Source organism: Carassius auratus, chromosome 28 (assembly GCF_003368295.1).
Source record: "Carassius auratus strain Wakin chromosome 28, ASM336829v1, whole genome shotgun sequence".
Classification (NCBI taxonomy): domain Eukaryota; kingdom Metazoa; phylum Chordata; class Actinopteri; order Cypriniformes; family Cyprinidae; genus Carassius; species Carassius auratus.
Genome location: NC_039270.1, coordinates 16696619 through 16718570, shown reverse-complemented (window position 1 = coordinate 16718570; position 21952 = coordinate 16696619). Strand labels below are relative to the sequence as shown.

Sequence of the window (21952 nt, the reverse complement as noted above, 5' to 3'; positions counted from 1 at the left end):
ATGACTTTTTGAGATTTGTCATACGGACTACTGTACCTTATTGTGCCGTTGTGATATTTCTTATCACTAAAGTCACTATAGTTTTATAGCCAAAATTATCACTGTATAGAAATATTACATGTCTCTTAGAAAAAGAAATCCATACATTTTTTGGAATGATATAAGAGTGAATAAATAGTGACAAGTCAATTTTAAGTAAACTATTCTTTTAAGTTCAAAACCTGAGTGTGTATGTTTTTTACCATATGTCAATTTACCATTGGTTAAATCTGAGTGTTAGTCAACCTGCACAAAATAATTCAAGAAGTATTACAAAACAGAAATTCTTTAGGACATTAATTCCAACAGTGGTGCATTAACTATAAAATAATATATATATATATATATATATATATATATATATATATCATTTTTTAAAGAGTCCTCATAAATAAATGATGATCTGGATAATAAACATTCAGTTTTTAAACTGACATAATATGTTAAGTATTTGTGTAATATATATATAAATAAATGCCAACAAATAAGAACACAACTGATAGGCATCACAAAGCTGTATAATATAACAATGTGTATGTAGAGTTTAAAGACCTGTTTGCAACATATTTCAATTAGTGTACAATACTTTTATAAGTAAGGCAAAAAACACATACAGATACATTTAGAGAAAACTACAAGCTGATGTGTAATTTTTGACCTGTTTACATTTACAAAATATTTTCCAAATTTTATCTCTTAGTAGTATGCTACAAGTATCACTAAGTATGTTCACATAAACAGCTAGAATTGAGCAAAAGTGCATGTAAATGTATTTAGTGATCTAGTGCCCAGTCAGTCGTAGACATAGATTTACTGCATTGATTAAATCTCCTAAACAAATTTAGAAAAAGGCACAGAGATGCTTCACATATTGTGGTGCTGGTCCCATAGGTATTGATACCATGGAATGCTGCTGATGACCCTTGTTTTGATTTGCCAAGTCTTATAAATAAGGCAAAATTCATTGTGACTATTTCAATTGTGTTGCCAGATTGTACACTTCCATACTACAATGTGTACATTTCCATACTTCCATACTACAATTAGACAATGTCTAATTACTAGGAGAAGATTTCATAGACATTAAGACGAGTTGTACTGTAACTACAAACTGGATAGAACTCAGGGAGGCATGTACAATAATACTGTTTTTCCAGCTGACACAAATCACAAGTTTACAAGTAGCTGATCTCTAGTGAGCTGTTTTTTTCCACCGGTTCCTCTGGCAGTGTTTTCACATTCCCGTTTTTAGCCCCGTTCAGAAGGGTTGCAGCAGTTCCAAAGCCTGGTCCTTTAACATCCCCAGCCGTGCCTCTCCTGTCTGGGGAACTTGTCTCAGAAACCCCTGCACCCGAGGGTCTCTCTAAGAAAAGCGCTCGGCTACTTTCAGCTTGTCTGCTTCCGTTTCCATTCTGAGTAATCCTGCAGATTTCCGTCATCTCTGTCACTTCCTCCCTGTACTCTTCTTCTTCCTCATCCTCTTCATTTCTCACTGCTCTTTTAAGGCTTTCCCTGGGCATCAGAACTCTTCTTCGTTCCTCTTGATTCTGTTGCTCGGTGGACTCGTGGTTCTCCACCCTTCGAGATGAGCGGCACAGAGCCTTTCGAAATCCCCGCTTGAAGTTGTCCGAAAGGAAGCAGTAAACGATAGGGTTAGCGCAGCTGTTAGCGTAAGACAATACCACCACAAAAAGATGCAGACCCTGGGGCTCATCGCGCAGCGATTCCACCAGGTTTATGATATTGAGGGCATAAAACGGCATCCAGCAGAAAACGAACACAGCCACAACGATCACCACCATTCGCGTGACTTTTCGCTCTGACTTCCGCCGTTTGGTCGAAGTGGCGTGAACCTTCTTTCCTGAGCTGCGGATTTTGATCACAATGAGGAGATAGCACATGCAGATGACTAGCAAGGGAAAGAAAAAGCCAACTGTGGAGGTGTAGATGATAAATGCTGCTCCCCAGATGTTGGCTGGCTCCGGCCAAATGATGTTGCAGATGCCTCCCTCCCGTTGCACGTTTGCAAAAATCACCACAGGCAAGACAACCAAAAACGAGACCGCCCAGATTGTTCCATTCACCGCCTTGGCCACTTGTGGTCGCCTCCATTTTGAGGACCGTATAGGATGAACCACGGCCAGGTAGCGGTCGATGCTCATCACGGTGAGGCAGAAGATGCTGGTGAACTGGTTAATGCCGTCAACGGTCATGACCAACCTGCATGTGAAGGAGCCGAAGGGCCAGGAGTGCATGGCGTTCTGCACAGCGAGGAAAGGAAGGCCCAGCATGAAGAGCTCATCGGCTATAGCTAGATTCAGGATGTAGATGTTGGTCACTGACTCTGTCTTGGAGTAGTGCAGGACGATGTGGATGACCAGTGAGTTTCCTCCCAGGCCGACGACGCAGACAATGATGTAAATAAGAGGGATGAGGATTCCTGCCATGCTTGTTCCTGCTCGGTTCCCCGCATCTGTCCCATTAGTGCAGTTCAAAGCATTGAGGAAGCAAGTGTCATTGAGAATGCTCTCGTTAAGGAGGAAACCAGGAACGGAGCCGTTGCCCCATAAGTCCAGCACAGCAGAGGCGTCTACTGAGGTCAGCTCCATCTCAGTCTCTTGTCGTCACTGCCTTCAGCTGGGGGCCATTGTCCTGCACAGAGAACAACCACAAACTATCATTTCTCTCTCAATGCACTCTCACATTCAATAAATGCATAATCTACAGACAATAGCACCACTGTTAGGAAGTTTGTTTCACACAGTTTTTTGCAAATCTGGAACTAGCTTACCAAGTGAAAACATACAATAGACTAGACCAGTTGTTCTCAGCCTTTCTGAGTCCAACAGCCAAGACGATATTCATCAGCCCACGTTTATTTAATGCCAGACATGACAAAGACACCTTTTTTCAATTCATAAAATCATACATAAAACATTAAATCCATGTATTGTCTTTTTTTTAATTTAGCCTAAATAATGATTGTTATATGAGTTTTGGCACTATATAAAAATATTGACAAGTTAAAGTAAAATTAAAAACAATAAACTGAAATGATCAAGTACATGCAAGTACATGCAGTATTGCTGCATCAAGACCTAAAAAAGCAGGACAAGACAGGATTAAATTCATTGTAAGAGGGACCGTGTGTACCACGCCGCAGGAGGGGGAAGGTTTTGAATGAAACTTGAAGTACTGGGAAAATTGGTCTACACAGACCTCTGTGCTGCAATGGACAAAAATGTGTGAAAGCTCAGTGCATGGTGCATTCTCATCAGAATGAGAAATATGTTCAGTGATTTTGTGTTTATAACATTTAAATAAAAGCAGATATTTTAATAATAAAATGTTATTGTTTATTTTTTAATTTAATTTAATTGTTTAGTTTATATCATGTTATATCTATTTATTATAGAGTCCTCCTTTGATATTTACTTTCCAGAGGCACCCTGATTGAGAACCACTGGACTGAACACTGGTCAAATGACATAAAAATACAGAAGGATTGCAGAAAAAAAGTTTGCCGTAAAAACACTCATATGGCTCACAGGGATATGGATGGTGTTATTTTTGTCCCTTAGGCAATCAGGCATGCCAATTATCCTGTGTATGTGAGATGCTCAGTAGAGAAAAGTCTGGCTCAGCAGTACCTTGCTGAATCATTGGAATGGCAGCGTTTCAAAACATTAGCACTGCATATATTTGAACTATGGAAAAACAAATATGGCCAGTGACAATTAAATTGTAAAGCAAAGCATAATAGAACAGAAGAATGGTGTGCCATACTGAGAATGGTAATATAAAATGCATAATTAAAATAGAATGAAGGAACAAAGGGTGAGAGCTGTTATATGTTGTGTCAGATAAGAAACAATTGCAGTGATGGCAACAGCAATGAGACTGACTCCATAGAGATGTTTGTGTTTGGCTTGGTTCAGCAAGACAGTTCAAATACTGCGCTTTCCAACATGTGGCTAATAATTGACATTTTATTAGCAACCGTGCACACTGGGATTCAGAACTGACTGAGCAGATGATTTAAAGCCCATTCATGGTGTGTGTATGTGTGTGTGCACATGTTCTAAGGATAAATACTCTCCTTGGTTATCTTAAACAGATAGTTCACTCAATTATGAAAATTCTATCATCATATACTCTACAATTTCATCTCGCTCAAAAATGACCAAAGAGTTTAAATATGTTCCCTATTTAAAACTTGACTCTTCTGTAGTTACATGAATGAGAGTATAGTTCCTAGCCATATCGTCCTAGAAAATCACAACTTTTCCATTTCCATCAGTCTTAGTACACAATGTAACTACAGAAGAATCAAGTTTTAAATAGGGAACATATTTAAACTCTTTGGTCTTTTTTGAGCGAGATGCTAACGGTCTAATCAGATTCAATGATCTATGCTAAGCTAAGCTAAAAGTGCCACCACCAGACCCGGAGATCGGCTGAATGGATTAGAAAACTGTAAAACACAACTGTTTAGCTCTAGGGTAGTTGGAAACTGAGTCTATTTTCAAAAATAGTGGAGTGTTTCTTTAAGAAAGGTTTGGAACAAGACAAGGGTGCGTAAATTACAGATTTTTTATGTTTGGATGAATTAACTCTTATATATAATATATACAATGGCATATAATATTCAATAATTCTATAGCAATATATAATATATATAATACTATATGGTGTTTGGAAGTGTAAGAACAGTCATGGGAGAGAAAAGTAAATAGGATCAGGTGATCAGATGTCCATATGTTTTTGTTGAAATGGAAATGCTTTGTATGTAAGATAGTCACACCTGCCTCTCTCCATTTCTATTGAATTTATTTTCTTTCTCCATCCCAATTACATCCAGAAGCAAAGAATACGGAAGATAAATTGACTGTAGACCACTGTGGCACTCACACAGAGACACAAACCCGCAGAGAAGAACTGCCATCATCATGCTCTACAGTATATAGGTTTAATGTAATCTAGGCTGAGATATGACCGTAAATTAATTACATTTAGGCTGATAAAATGAGATACACTGGATACCAGAAAACTTTTTGATTAAAGAACAATCTGTTTGTTGAAAGATGTAATGCCACTGCTTTTACTATGCTTCATTCTTTGAAGCACCGTGCAATTGAACATAGAAGACAATGTTTTGGAACATTTCAGAATAAAGGCGACTAATAATGTTACATGAATGAAAGCTAATTCATCATAAAGATTTGTTCCCTAAAAACAGTTAAAAGTTGTATTCAGTGTGAGTGTAATGTTGAAATGGGGGAAAGAAATTAATGCAGAATAGAATAAAAGTGTGAGTCGAACAAAGAGAATAACTGAAAAGAGATAAAAGCAAGAGAAGAAAAGCTATGACATTAATATGGAATCACACTCATACCTTAATGATTAAATAGCTATCCAAACCATCAAACCATCTTTCTGGCTCCGGTTTTGCTTAAAAAACTGCTCAGAAGATCAAATGATTGATTTCATTAAGACTAAGTGTGCAAGCAATGCTTTTTGCAGTATTTTCAAATTAATTGGTTCTTTTCAAGTAACATGAAACAGAAATGCGGAGAAAAGAAAAAACATTTATATGTCTTTATAAGCTTTATAATGATTGCACCACAGGCTGATTTTGTAGAACCCATTAGTTAGTGTTAATAGTATTATTTAATGTCCACCATTTACATGATCTCTGGACTATATTATTGAAATTGATTCTTATAGATTATTATGCTATACACACTGCAATTTTTGATGTTTTACAAGTTGGCAAGAATTTTTTTATTTATTTTCCCATTGGGAGAAATTGCATGTCAAAGCAATGTTTAAGCTAGGATCACGTGACCGGAGCAGCTGCTGTTACGTTTTCTTCCACGTGCACGAGTGTTATGAGTCAGAGCATGTTCATTCTTTTTCTACACATGAAATATCAAAAGCAGATAGACATAACTATTTTCTGTATGTGTTTTGTATGCAGCTCATGGTATTTTTATAGCAATTAAGGATGTTTTCGACAAATATTAGCAATAGCGTTATTAAACATACAGAGGGAATTCAAAGCCCGCCCTTTGAATACGATGCTCTCCAGATGTAGGGCTGAATGGGAAAGTTATCTGTGGATCTGTCCAGTAACTAATGATGAACGTTCAGTTTGCAGAGAGGCAGTTTAGATGTTCACTTTATGTTCTAAACCTGCATAAAGTGCTTTCCTTTGTTGAACACAAAAGAAGATACTTTGAAGAATGTGGGTAACCAAACAATTTCTGGTCCCTAATGACCCTGATACTATTTTTTATCTACTATGGAAGTTACTGAGAACCAGCAGCTGTTTAGTTACCCATTGTTTTATTAAAATCTTTTGAATGGGTGTCCCTTACTTTGCCTCGCTGAAGGTGGCAACACACACAATTAGACTAGTTTTTTTTTTTTTCTCTGCACTTCACCAAAACATTTGCACAGTCATTTTGAATTTTCTTTTTCTGTCTAGTATTAACAGCAACACTGAAAACCCTGACCTCCGTGTTTAGTGCAACAGCTGACACGATTGCCAGCTTGCAGGACAATCCTACCGTGTACCAGCTTTGATACAATTATCAGGTCAACTGACATCTGCAAAAGCTGATGTCCTCTCAAGTGCCCAAACTCGCACTGGCTTTGGAATATGAAGTCATTTTAAAATCACTTAACATAAGCTTAATATAGAATTAGATTTTTTTTTTCTAAACTAAGGAAGATACTTTTTTTAAAGGCTTTTGAAAATGGTGAGAGCAATGCATAACTCATCATTCAACACTGGGCACGTCTCCTTGTCCTTTTCACTTTCCTTCCATCTCATTGACAGAGGCCCGCTCTGCTCCGGGAGGTCAGCATTGTTTGAACGGATGCTCACTTTAATCGATCTTTTTTCACCCACCCATGGGAGCCATTCATCCATTCAATAGTTCATCTGATTATATGGCATTTGCTCATGAGGACAAGTGCTAGATAAGAACTTGTATACTACAGCCAACAAAACCATCAATTAGCAAAAGCCACAATTTCATTTATTTGATTTGTTTTGAGAGACGCTTAACTCGGTGCACTAGGGCTGGACAATTAATTTAAATAGCTAATTCCTAAAATTGTCAATTGAATACTGTAAATGACAATTTTGGGAATTAGCTAATTATATTAATTGTCCAGCCCTAGTTCATTGAGTCAAGCGTCTCTCAAAACAAATAAAATAAATGAAATTGTGGCTAACGCGAATTGACACATCTATTGAAAAAAAAAAAAGTAAAAAAAGATGTTTTTACAGCATTTTTTCTTGTAGCAGTAACCAGTCACATACATCTTTGTTGTATACAGATGAATGTGATGGCCAATCAAAGGGCTTCTAGCCTATCCATAATGACAACCGGCCCTAATGAGGGTTTTATGGGTTTTAAGTAGTCTCCTCCATAGAAGCAAGTTTAATGTTTCCTTTTCATGAATTTAGAGACGAAAATTATCAGAGAAGTCCAGAAAATATTCTAGTTCCTTCATTGATTAGAGAAGGAGAAGACTTTATCTAACAAACCTAAAATCATTTGAATGACTGTTAAAGCATTGATTCGGAGTGAAATAACCTCAGACAGTTTACTGCATCTGCTGTTTTTAGCAAAGGTGAAGAGAGATCATCTAATCACAGATTTCAAGGGTTCAGACAGCTCAGTTAATTGCAGATTTTTAGGCAGGCTGAGATGAAAGATGGGATCTAGCAATATCACTGCCTGACACTTTAGAACTAAAGTGAAAAGCAATGGCAGTAATCTGATTTGATATATGTGTTTGATATATATCACTCGTAGATGATGTAACATCCAATCAAACTGCAAGTGTTCCTGAGACTGCAGAACGTGCTGCATGTGGTCTCAAATGATCACATGCAGCTTTACTGATTACACTCTCATAAAAAAAAGAAAAATCAGTGTTACCCTTTAGTGGGCATATTATATAAAGGTTCAAAAGTGCATCTTTTAAAAGGGCACCGCCACAGTAACAGCATTTGTATCTTTGGTTCAGAGAGGGTATAATGGGATGGGATCATCAAAATGCCATTCTCACCTAAAATAAATATTTAATGTACATTTTATTAATTAAAATTTCAAGGGGGGGTGGGGGGTGTATTTGTCATTATCATGCAGCTTCTATGATCTGAATGATGCTCTTTATATGCTCTTATTGTATGTGATAGCATGCTTCTCATTCAAATGGAAATCAAATCACCGACTTTTCATGATTTCTTTTTTTGTCTGATGTCAGTTCTTTAATACAGTATTTACACTGAAAGATTCTTCTTCTCAGAGGTCATTATTCTGTAGTTCCTTTGTCTGTAGTTTGTTTTTCTAAGTAGGATGTCGGCTACATAAATTCACCATTTACAGTAAGACTATGTACTTTGCATTAACCACTGTCTAATTTAAACAAATCTTTTTTTGATGCATGACTAAAAAAGATTGTATAAGTGGCATTTAAAATATAAATGGTTTATTACAGTGTGAATCAGAAGGTGAAAACAATAATTTCTGTTGAGAACTTTTCTGCTGCCATAATCACTTCTATGATTAGAGATGCTCTAAGCAACTTAACGCGGGATAAAATTAGTCAACGTAACTTAGCAAAAGAATAATGCTGTAGAATTACCTAACCCCTGTATCACAAATAATAGTTTTTACAGTTCACTGCACTCCAATTGTGAGAATATGATTACATTACCCAAATAAATGGAGATTAATTCATCTATAGACAGAGAACAACAGATATGACTCATTTATGTGGGTCTGATCTCAAATGAATTAGCAGGAATTTATCATCTGAAAAGCAGAACTAATGTTTTACAACCGTAACAACCTTGACCTAATCAACCTGACGAAACAAAATAACTGCACGGACATATTAAATCTTTTAAATATTTTTTTGTGAGGTTGGTTTTCTGTCCAACAATTTTTATGTCTAAAAATGTCCTTTATCGTTTTGTTAAGGACATACAGTACATACATTTGCATGTGCAATTAAATTAAATATAACTGTCTGATTAAGTAAAATGTCAGATATGAAATGGAGATTATGATAATCTTGTAATATACTTTAAGTAGAGACTCACTTTTTCATCATATAAATAACTTAATCTGGCCTTTCCATGTCTGTGAAGTTCACAACACCATAGGGTGTCCTCCCATTTGTCATGTTATGAATCATTGGTGAGCTCACGAGACCCCCCAGCCCGTTGTGGCCACTCTATGTCCTCACTGTGCTCTCTCGCTGACCCTGCAGTGTTATGCACTCCACAGCAGACTACAAAACCCACAGTCTCTGGCATTAGCTCACCAGTGTCAGAAAAGGACTGCAACTAATATTTTTGGGATGGGGCTACTTCTTCGTGTAAAGAAGTGATTGTCAAAAAGGAGGAAACTTTGAAAAAAAAAAAGGAAACTTTGACATGGAAACACACTGCATCAGTGTAAAAATGATCAGTTTACATTAATGTTTCCTAGTTATGCATGGATGCACAATGTGACATAATTACAATATTTACAAATATTTGCATTTTTCCAAGAAGCAAAAGCCCTGCTTGCTAATGCCTCATTAATAAAGAAACATCTCGGTTCCCGAACAGATGCACATGCATTATACAGACAGCGAGAGACTAACACGGCATCTTGTGTTGTAGGATACAAATGAGCTTTGAAAAGCTTCAATTCAGTTTGAAAATCACTTATTTTTGGTGACATTGTGTCACATTATTCATAAATATTAGCATTGCACTGATCAGCACTGAAATATGCAAAATTACAGCACACATAGAGTTGTAATTTTATTTAAATATTATTTTAAATATGGTTGGAGCCTTTGTGTTATACATGCAACACCAACCGAAAAAATAAATAATGACTAAAATGTTAATTTAATGCTTCATTTAACTGTTCATTTAAAATTATTCATTTAAAAATCTAGAGATTAAAATTAATATGACGGCAACAACAAAAAAACGAAAAAGAATAGTAATGAATACCTGAAAGGAATGGTAAAGGGGAACGGACACAGTTACAGTTATGGGCGGTCGCTCAGAAATGTCTTATAAATATTACTCAAGCTCGCCTTTGAATATTTTATAAACATCTGCTATGTGGTGTCACCTTTGCGTCCCAATGCAATTCTGCATTCTGTTTTAAATATTCTTCTCCATGTCCATAGTGTCCCCATCAGCTAATCAGATCATTGACCCTTGCTGCTCATATCAGCAGTAAATCTGCTCTCTGGTGAGGTTTGCCAGATTTAGTTGTACACATCTGTCTCATATACACACGAAACATCCTTACACATTTGATCCCCAAAACTGCAATTATACACCCATGATTAAGATGATGATTTTACTTCAAAATGCATGCTCTTTCTTTTTCGCTGTCAAGGTTAATGTGCTGGTAATTAATATTTTCATTCAGTCTTGTTTGCATTACGTAATGAAATATTTGAAATCCTTCTCATGTCATTCAGACTGCTGATGACATGGTCTGTTAAAATAATCAGTATCACTGGGTACTGGCATTGTTGTCCTTGCACTGACAGATGCAAGTAAATCTACAATGTGTTTGTCACTGCCACAGGCATGAATACATTCATAATAAAGTAGATCACATAACTCTTGTTCAGCTAAAGTCCATGTTTGAGCTGATGAGCAGCAAGGACCTTCTATCTGGGACCTGTCCCATCATCCTTTGCAGCTCCAACCACACAAAAGGCCTTGAATTGTTTATAAATTCATGATCCAGAATGTCCTTAAAGGATAGTGATATCATTTACTCATCTTCGAGTAATTACCAAACCTTGATTTCTTCCTGGGACTGTCGGAAATGCTTGGAAAATGAAAGTATTATAAAAGTGGAGTACTACAGTATATATACTCAATATAAAAAATCTGAAAAGTTTGTGTGACCAATCAATCCCAATTATAGGCTGTTATTTATTATTATTTAAAAAATAAATAAAAAATAAAACTTGTTTTACACAGCAATAAGTCAGCCATTTAGGTTTGGAATAACGGGTGAATAAAGGATTACAGTATTCACACACACACAAACACACACACACACACAGATATAGGCCTATATGTCGGTATAATGTATTTGCAGCTAATATCATTTTGTATCATATTTATTCCCTGCACTAAAATGTTTTATTTGCTAAAAAATGCTTTGTGCAAGTCTTCATAAAACTATTTTTTTTAAAGACATATCTAAATACAGCATCTTGAATGACGAGGAAAGTTGCAGAAATTCATTGTCCAAAGTGTGTGAGAAGAGTGCAAAGCATTTTCAATTAAAGTTTGCCCATTTTTTTTTTTTTTTGTGACCATTTATTCATATATGTATGCTGCAGTTCATTTGTTCTCAAAGAATCTTGTTTTTGTGCTTGAATGTTCTGAGTTCAAAATTGGTTGGTTTTTGGGAAGCACTGTTATAATTATTTTTTGAAATGACTAGCCCAAAGCTCTGGTAGCCGATTGTAGCAGTCCTGAGAGAGATTATGTCACTCGCCGCAGGCTGGTTCAGAATCAGTGCTTGTGAAATGGGTTAGGTCTTATGGGCCACACATTCACTGTTCATGCCTGTCAGACAGTTTCTAAACTAGATGGCCTCTGATCTCTCAAAGACTTGCAATCTACACACAGAGCTTAGTAGCAACCAACAAACAACACACTTATCAGCCCTGAAATGCTGCAGACTTAAAACACTAAAGGCTGCAGAAGTCACACAGCAGGAGACCTTCTCAAACAGAAATCCCTCCATATCACCAGATCCATATTCCCCTGCTTTGCTACCCTAAGCTGATCTGCTTAGTTCCTCCCTTGATAACATCAAATATCTCGGACTTGTCTGAAACAATACCGGTCTACATTCAAGTTTCGCCTTGAATACATAGAGAGCCATTCAATCACCTGGGCACAGCTTCGCTCTTTCAACGTCAATAGCTGACAGCCTTGCAGATATTTCTCCCTCTCAGAGAATAAGTAAGTCTTTAAATAGCAATCCCGCATTTAATCAGCCTCTCACAATTCAGAAGGAATGATGAACTTTGCCTTCTGTCAGAAAGTAAGGCCGAGGTTACATATGACTGAGCTAGAGAAAGAAAAAGAGACAGACAAAAAGACTCTTTCAAAAATTCATTATACATGCAGCAGCTAGGCCTATTTGATCTATGCATCTCTACTGCATCGATCTGAATGTTCATCATATATATATATATATATATATATATGTTTCATCAAATTTAAGATATGATTCAGTAATAGATAGATAGTGTTAAATATAGCTAGATATAAATATAATTCAAATATAATTGATTGACATATGGGTAGTAACTGATTACATGTAATTTGGTAGTAGGCCTATATATAATTATATTAGATTACATTTTAAAGTACTTGTAATCATACAGTTTCTTATTGATAACATTATCACATATTAGTCACATAATTTAATAATTCTAATTCCTAATTCCTCTTTTTAACCTTTTAAATGTTTTTTTTTTTCCTTTTTCCTAAAATTACCTACATTTGCAGGTCATATGCAGGTCAACAATTTATTTATTTACTTTTAATAAGTGTTTTATTTTGATGTAATTACAATTTTGTTTACATTTTGATATATTTCTGATATAAATAATTCACTTTTTATTAAACTCTCAACCCCCCGCCATTTGTTCCTTCATGAACCCAAGTTTGGGTAACCTTGACATGATGTAATGCTTACTGCATTTCATGTTTTTAATAATGAATGGAATATATTTCCTTTACTTTTGTATCAATATGGTAAAAGAATATCCTATTTACATCAATGTGATAAACAAGTTAGGCCAAAAGTAAGGGGGGCGATATGACCAAAATCTTATATCATGATATCAATAATTGTATATCACGGTAATGTATATAGATATCAAAATATAGTTATTTTTTTTGTTTGTAAAAGGATTTTTAGGAAATTACAATCTTTGATACCGTAGAATTCTCATAATTTTTACCACCAATGTCAATATCAAACTAATATACTGTAAGCCTAAAAAGAGACAAAAAAAATCTATCTATCTATCTATCTATCTATCTATCTATCTATCTATCTATCTATCTATCTATCTATCTATCTATCTCCATAGTATCTACTGTATCTATTGATCAATAGATAGATTAACGAACGTGTATTATATATATATATATATATATAATTATTATTATTATTATTTATTTCTTCTTATTAAAGTTACAAAAGTGATTTAGTTAACAGCAGTGAGAGATTTTTTCTCACTGTTGTTTGATTAATATGAATGGCAGACCCATTGGACAACTTCCCTTTAAGACCGAAGTCCGAATTTTGGAAGCAACTTCTTTAAAAAAATCTCTGCCAGCAGAAAAATGAGTGGTAGATGTTTAGTGAGTTGTCTTAACTTTCTATATGATAGACGGTAAAGTGTGTGCTGCATGTGGGTGGAACAGTTGGAGCAGTGTTGGGATAGAGAGAGGCATGTGATGAGACAATGCAGTCCCACTGTTATCACACAATCACACTGTCACTGAGAAAAGTCGAAAGGCTACTGACAGAGGCGCTGACATGTTCTGTGGGTAAAAATAAAACATAATAAACTAACACACCCGATGCAACCAGACATGTTTGTGGGAGTCTTGCAAACACAGCAGGTGCGACGTGTCAGATCACAATATGAATTAAATCGCATGATCAGACCACATGCAACATACAGCAGTGCAAGAATGTGAAAATCTCCTGGTATTAATACGAAATATTATGCTCCACAGACTTGTGTTATGAACAGGTATATTCTGAGACCATTTGGGTTAGATTTGAAGAGACGGGTTGACAGGACTGTCAGCTAAAGGGGGAACAGGACTAGCAAGGAGCTGTTAATTAGAGAGTGGAGGGGGGCACATATTTATCACTCCTGCCCTCCCACTCTCATTCTGTCTCTCTATCCCTTTATTCCTTTTTCAATCAGTCTCTCTCTCTGTTTAATTCATGGTAGAACAGACCATTAATGCATACCTGCTTGAACTACTTAAAATAGAAAGACTATACAAATGGCATTCATTTAAGCAGCAACAAATAATTGCAATGCTAAGGGTTGGAATTATCAGTCTGTTAATGATACCGGACAAGATGTTGTCAAATGGCTCTATAGCAGAACCAGTTCACCAGTTACACTATGTAGGCTGTCAAAACTGACACATCTCGCTTGAGAGTAGAACAGGCTGAGTCTTCTGGCTCTCGCTATGCCTGCATTCTTGGCAGGCTGTGGCTTCTCTGTGGACAGCACTGGCTTTTCTCAAAGTCATGAGTTCAATTTTCTCCGAGAGCAAAGTGCTGTCCATCTCTGCTCACACTGAGTGGGTTTTTGAGTTAGGGCTTCTGTATTAGTATTCGTTTTTTCAGTCTTTTACCTCAGGATTAGTGTAACAAAAATGTAAGAAATACTATTTACCTTTTATTTTTATTTTTTTAATATCGAATAGCAGATACAAGTTTATCAGTAACTAAAAGTCAAATGTTGGTCCTAAACCAGCTACAGATGAATGACAACTTAATTTACGCAAAATGTGCATGGCTATTACTCTTTTTTTTTGTGCATAGTTGTATTTTTTTATTCTTCTTCTATTCTAGTGTTACTGTTAATTTAATGTAATGTTTTTACATTAAATGGTCTATAGTCTATATAACAGCCTATAAAATAGTCTAGTATATATATATATATATATATATATATATATATATATATATATATATATATATATATATATATATAAATATATAATTTTTTTTTTTTTTTTTTTTAAACAAACATACTACTAACAACTAAATTGCATACAATGCATAAAATTGGATACGCAAAACTGAATTGAGAGTTGCCAAGTTGTCAACATCATTTAGGAGCAATGATAAACCCGTGAGTACTTACATAGTCTATCATAACCACCTTTACAAGACTTTGCTACAGTATGACTGAAAGACTTTAATAGGATGTTACCAAGTAACAATTACGCTCTAATAACACTAAGTAATTAGTGTGAATAGCACCTGCGCTTCACCTGACTTGCTCATACCACATTACATGAAAAGCAACGATGTTTACTGCAGTCACGAATGAGCTCCGAAATATAACCTGGAATCTGTCACAACACTTATCTACATGAGCCTTGTCCTATTATTTATTATTTGATATTATTTCGAACAGTTTGATCATTCAACAGAATGAATATCCATAACTCTTTACAATATGACCGAAGACTATTAATCAACTACAAGGTTAACAATCTGCTGCCGACAGAGACCCTCCGAAGATGCACTTTGCAAAGTTTCCTACCTTAAACTTCACAACTGGGAATTTGACAAACTGGAAACTGTCCGTGGTGATACTTGTAACTTAATTCAAAGGTCAAAGCGTTTTTCCTGAACGAGCCGTTGCTCGCGCTCTCCGAAGACGCTGCAGGAACGGCGCGTGGTGCTTTGGCTCAGCAAGCGCGAGAGAAACTCTCATATCTGAGGAGTCGTGAAGATTACATTACTCAATGCTCCATCACTCCCCTGTAACCAGGTAACGGCTCTTCCGCAAGCACAAGCCAAGGCAAGGTAGGCGTGATATAAATCACTCCGGTACCGTCAGTCTGTGCGCGCGCACGCGTGTGTTTTAGAGCTTTGTTGTTGATTATAAGCAGCGAGTGCACGGCGTGTTCTTTATGGCACAAGACTGGATAGGTCATTACTGATTGTTAATAATCCCAAATGAGAAGCGTCATATTTTTCACTAAGATAAAACAAAATTATACAGCTAACCTATTTTGTTTGACAGACCAAGATGAAACCCTTAAGTAAACTGTGTTACAGCTTTTGGATTCGAAATTGTAATATGCACAAGATTTTCAATGTTTTGAATCTAATGATTATTCCATGCATTAATTGCAATATTAATCAGAATCGTGATAATCTGATCATGCACGCATCATATAAACGCTTTTAACAGACTGCTATAACAGATAAAAATAAAAAAATACATATGTGTGTCAAATTTCTGAACATGAAAACAATATGTGCAATATATAGCTACTAAACCTTGTTTGAACAACAATTTAATATGTGCATTTCTAAACAAACTTAATTTTGAGTGATATTAGTTTAGATTGCATTTATTTAGGCATTTATTTATACATTTACGTATTTGCATTGGTTAACATATAAATATTGATGGATCATTAAAGGTGCTTGATATGCACATTTTGGACAGTTACACATCTGCCCTGACTTCTTATGTCTGTTCTATTAGTATTTGCACAAAATGTTCTCACTTTTTTCTGCTTGTCTAAAATGTTTAAGGGTATTTTTAGTAAAAAAAAAAAAAGAAAAATATATTACATTATTCTTGCATAATACAATCACTTTAAAAGAACCATATAAAATCCCTTATAACTCTTGTATAACTCTGAATTTCTTGTTGAATACACCAGGTTTATTGCAGTGGTAATGTCTGATTTAGATCGTAAATTAGCTATATGGGATCAAAAAGGTCTAAAAATATGAATATGTGATACCTAGATCAGCTGTCACCTGCATGAGTATAATAGAGCCACCAAACAGCAAATAGAATGAATGATGCGCTCAAGAGGTTAAAGATGAAAGGATATGTATTGAAGAGTCATACCAGATAATGCATGAACAAGAAAACACTCTCACCGAGTGCATGCATGGTTGGAGACTTTAAAAGCACGTTACCAGGTAAGAACGGAAAGGTTGCTACAGCTCTTCAAACAATTATATACATTTCAACTTCAGAATTTTGTCTTCATTACAACAACTAATAGTTATGTTTTAAAATATCTCAAAAAAAAAAAAAAAAAGGATTTCTCAATTATAAGTGCTGTGCTGAAAATTCTTTACCTAATTTTGTGTTCACAGTCAAAAGTAAATTGTAAATCTCTCATTACACTATATTATGACCAAATTTTGGATACAGTCTTTTTGTCAACATGTTTTAATGTTTTGTAGTTTTATTTTTAGAACTGATTGTTCATACGCTTTATTGATCTGAACTTGTGGACATCTGTTTTTTGAGTGAGAAAAAAAAGTGAATCATTTGTGGATCATTTTGCCAGTAGTCACTCAAAAACTGAGTATAAGGTCAGTAAGCTTCAATGAAGCCTATGATCAGTCAGTTTAAAATAACATAGCTTGAGAAATTAATTAGCAATTTATTTTTGTATGCTGGTCCTTTTCATACTCTTTTCAGGTCAAAATGGCCAGAACAGAGATTTAAAGATTTAGATGTGTTGTTTAGAAACTCTTTTCCTTCGTAAGTGAGCTAAAAGTGGTCTGGATCTGATGTTGTGCCGTCAAGATTATGTCACAGGATGCAGGAAATCAATAGCTCATTACTTGCACTTGACTTAGGGATCCCTGTCTTGTTTATTCGTCATATCTATGGCATTTCAAAACTGTTGATGCCTTAACAGCAAAGAGGTGTTCTCTGAAAATCCATCAAACCCTGGGCCACCATAAACAACCGCTCAGACCTTAAACCAACCATGCCAATTTCACCATGCCCTCTCTGCCATAAAAAATGAGCTCCATTAGTGGCTTGTCCCAGTGCTAGTTCACAGGGAGACTGACCGTCTTGTGTACCCGACTGTCCGGGTTTGTGGGTCCACTCCCACGGTATGCTAAAGGTCACTGCTAAGGTGCACTGGCTGCTTCTGTTCCTGCATCATTAAGCCAGCATGAGGCTTGTAAATGTCAACAAGTATAACCCCCAAGCGCTCTGCTATGCTCCAGAGCATCATCATTTGTGTCAAACCTCTACTGTCTTCACTGAGTGGGTCTGCTGCTGGCCTGCAAATACTGAAGACTGGCTGATTTCCAGCTGAACCAGGACCGACTTTTAATTTGTGTAACTGGTTGCGTATTAAATTGATTGATAGGTCAAGGCGATCAAAAAAACAGAAATCCTTTTTAGGTAGCTGCTTGTTAGTGTAACATATGCCTCTGTTATATCAGTTCTGTCAGCCTGCCTCCAGGCTATGTGATGATTTCTGATATATTCCAGCAGATATGACTGTTGAATGCCTCCTGTCTATGTCAGGTCACACACTTAATGGCCAGACTAGCGTTTTCCACAAATGATTGTCATTGAGGTCACAGTCTAAACCGCCCACAGCAACAGTCTGATGCATGCCGTCCACAAAACTGGAAAGTACTTATTGCTTTTGGACAGAAATAATCACTTTCAGCTATATTTAGTGGTGTTATAGAAGCTGCCAGGCAGCTATTGAATTATTCTAGCTACACACGACAGTTGAGGTTCATGCCCCCATTGAGACTTTCCTTGTGGTTTCAGCATTGATAATTGATTAACCCTGATTTAGATTGATTACTTCTTGCTCAGAATTCAGAATAAGGCTTTAGAAACATGTATGCCCAAAAATGTGTTAAGATAAAGCCATAATCTCACATAAAACATACATTTACTTTCATGTTATGAATGTCTTTGGTGGAAGGCAATTTGTTCTTTCACACAAACACAGAGAAAAGGATGTGGTCAATAAACCGTGAAGGAGAAAAGTGAGGTTGATAAAAAATAATCAGATTTCAAGGAGGATTTTTTTCTTCTTCACTTGTTTAGGTTTGGTCAGCCCATATATATATATATATATATATATAGCATAATTCACTGAGAAACAGAGTCTGAGAAAATGCAGTTCAAAGAACTTCCAAATCATTGAGTATGCTTCAACTAGAGTTGCAAAAACATGCATCATTATTATTTTATGTGAAATATGTTTGATGTAAAATTTATAGGAAATGACACCACAGTTTGTTTTGGGCAACGTGCTATACATGCTGGTAATGTTAAACATTGATGTAATAAATTAAAATAGATTTTTTTTTTTAAATGAATACTCATAAGAAGATATTAAGTAATTTTATTTGTCATTTTAAATGTGATCATGGAGCACAAAACCAGTCTTAAGTCACTGGGGTATATTTTTAGCAATAGTAAAAAAAAAAAAAAAAAACATTAAAAAACATTGTATGGGTCAAAATTATCAATTTTTCTTTTATTTAAAAAGAAATCTTTAAGATATTAAATAAAGATCATGTTCCATGAAGATATTTTGTAAATTTCCTACTGTAAATACATAAACATAATATAAATATAAATATATTATGCAAAACATAATTTTTGATTAGTAATATGCATTGTTAAGAACTTATTTTGACACCTTCAAAGGGTATTTTCTCAGTATTTTGATTTTTTTTGCACCCTCAGATTCCAGATTTTCAAATAGTTGTAACTCGGCCAAATATTTTCAAATCCTTATAAACCATACATCAATGGAAAGCTTATTTATTTAGCTTTAAGATTATGTATAAAGCTCAATTTCATAAAAAAAAAAAATCTTAAGTTTTGTGGTCCAGGGTCACAAATACACTGTTTCACTGACAGCATGCTTTAAAAGTTAAGCAAATTTAAAGCTTTAGTACAGACAAAACAAGATGAAACTATTTGTCAAATGCAGTTTTCTGTCTTTTGATGTATTTCCTGCTGAAATAGCAAATAATCCTTAGCTATGAAAGTAAGGACTTCATATTGTCTTTACAAGGTGTGTGTTTTTGTGTTGAAGTAATTTAAAAATGTAATTTTTGCCTGCAGACAAGTGTATATGACAAAATATTGCTTCCTAAACACAAACAATATATACAATGCTGCATGTCCGTCAATCAATGTCTCTGTATGTTCACAATCTTAATTTGGATTCAGAAATGGATTGATCTCACCAGTGTTGTTTATGTCCAGAGTGAAGGAAATCCAATTGGATTCCAACATAGACTGTTTAATAATCCAAACTCCACACATGAGGATACTGCTGACAAAGATACGTTTACTGAGAATATAAATCTTCTGTTTAGTTTGGTTGTAAACTGAAAATGGTCACGTGGCAGGAAGCCCCCTCGTCATGTGACAGGAAGTATTAGTACATATATAAACATATAAAATATACACTTTGTTTCCATAGTTGCGAAGTCCGCTTATAATACGCGACTTTGGGCTTTTTTTTTTTTTGCGTTTTTTGGGGCTTATTAAAGAATTTATGGTTGCTTGTTAGGAAAATCTGACAAGCAACTTCGTTTTCTTTACATCTATGGTGTACACTGATATTGATACATTGATTGACACTGTCTGCTTACAGATATAGCCAAATCAGTGCAATCAGTGCAAGTGCTGTGGCGTAACATTCGTCAAAACATTCCGCTGAATCCGCCCCCTTATCCCCCTCATTGGAGTAAAATCACGTTCAACGCGCAGGCCGCGTGCTCTATGATCTACAGAAATACACGTATTTCAATTTCTACAAACAATGCCTCCAACGAAGTGGAGAATTGAATTTTTTTAAGCTAAATATATGTTACAACTACCCTTAATGCTCTTAATTCTCTCCGCTTTGTTGCAGTTCCCTGATTTTTATTTATTTTTATCCTTTTTTTCCTAATCAGTTTATCCTTTTCTAATAAAGCTGTGGTTTCAGTTTAATATGTTGCAGACTCATTTATTTTTAATAAATGATTATGCGGGAAATAAATAATCAAATAATATTGGGCTTGTTTTGGGCTTGTTTTTGAAGCTCCAGTTGCTTATTTGTCTCGCGAGAGTTGGCAACTGTGTTTGTTTCATTGGCAGCTTGCTGGTTTATTGCAGGTGCATTGACTTTCTCATTTAGATAGCACTTGATTGTGTAGTGTAACATTAATCATCAAATATCTTTCCCCAGAGGAGAAAAACTGGATTTTCAATACTACCTGTTAAAAGGTCATTTAGAGTCAACACAAACACATGAAAGATAGATCAAATCTTTTATGTCATGGGGTCTTCGCTGTGTCACTTGCAACACTTTTGTGTGATGTTATATGAGTTTGATCAATGTAATAAATTAATAAATTGTCCCTTTGGGATATACTGTCATTATTCATTACCTTTCAAAAGTTGGGAGTTGCTAAGATTCTCTAAAGGTATTTGAGGCTGCATTTATTTGATAAAAAAAATACAGTGAAATATTGTGAAATATTATTACAATTAAAAATAACTGTTTTCTATTTGAACATATAAAAAAATGACCTAATTAGGTAAAGTGCACATGAGCTGATTAAGACTGTGAAAACAGAAATGGTCTTTTTGTACGTTGTATTGGATAGAATGTGTTGGTGTGGGTGTGATTGTTGATTAAAGATAAAGAGAGAGAGAGAGAGAGAGAGAGAGAGAGAGCAGTGAGCAAACAGAAGCATAAGCCACAGTCACTGGCACTTATTTAACCCAATCTGACCTCAGTTAACTCCACACTATTTCCAACAAACACACAATTGAGAAGATTTCCGTGATCAGCAAATCCGTGGACACAGCAGCAGATATTTGGACCCTTTGAAAGACCACCTATATGAATACATTCTTTAGAAGTCTACTTTTAAATGAAATAGTAAAAATGACATTTGAACAACTCTTCATTCAAGCACTGACATGCAATTTAATGCTGATGGATTACCATTGTATCAAAACTGATTCTTTCATTCACTGCAGTGATGAAAGAGAGTGGGAGCAAGAAATGAGAGATGAGTCACACGTCATCAGACTCTGTCGATTTATGTAGCCTATGTATCCGTCTAACTTTCCGCCCAGAAGCTTTCTCATTTGTTCCTTTCTGTGGAAGACAATCACACAGATTGATATTCTGGTGGTATTGCTCTCGTCTCATCACATTGCGAATGACTGGGAGGTTTCTGAAGATCAGACGATACCTCACGAGATCTCGGGTGTCTGAAGCCTTTTTACGTTCACTCACGTTGGCACA

At 35.6% G+C, this 21952-nt stretch overlaps 1 protein-coding gene across 2 annotated transcripts; it reads right to left on the bottom strand.

Moving 5' to 3' along the window:
* Positions 1–547: 547 nt before the first annotated feature.
* On the bottom strand, positions 548–20054 carry LOC113047008 (somatostatin receptor type 5). Of its 2 annotated transcripts, none has more exons than XM_026208226.1 (2): positions 19890–20054; positions 548–2691 (listed from the first exon to the last, which is right to left on the bottom strand). In XM_026208226.1, the coding sequence occupies exon 2, from the start codon at positions 2646–2648 to the stop codon at positions 1215–1217; it is 1434 nt and encodes a 477-aa protein (XP_026064011.1). In that variant the 5' UTR covers positions 2649–2691; positions 19890–20054; the 3' UTR covers positions 548–1214. The 2 variants fall into 2 exon arrangements, with proteins under 2 accessions (XP_026064011.1, XP_026064010.1); XM_026208225.1 differs by lacking the exon at positions 19890–20054 and adding an exon at positions 15427–15886.
* Positions 20055–21952: the final 1898 nt, after the last annotated feature.

Bases quoted from the DNA above. Each gene is read 5' to 3' on its own strand.
- LOC113047008 (XM_026208226.1), bottom strand. From the start codon at position 2,648: ATGGAGCTGACCTCAGTAGACGCCTCTGCTGTGCTGGACTTATGGGGC.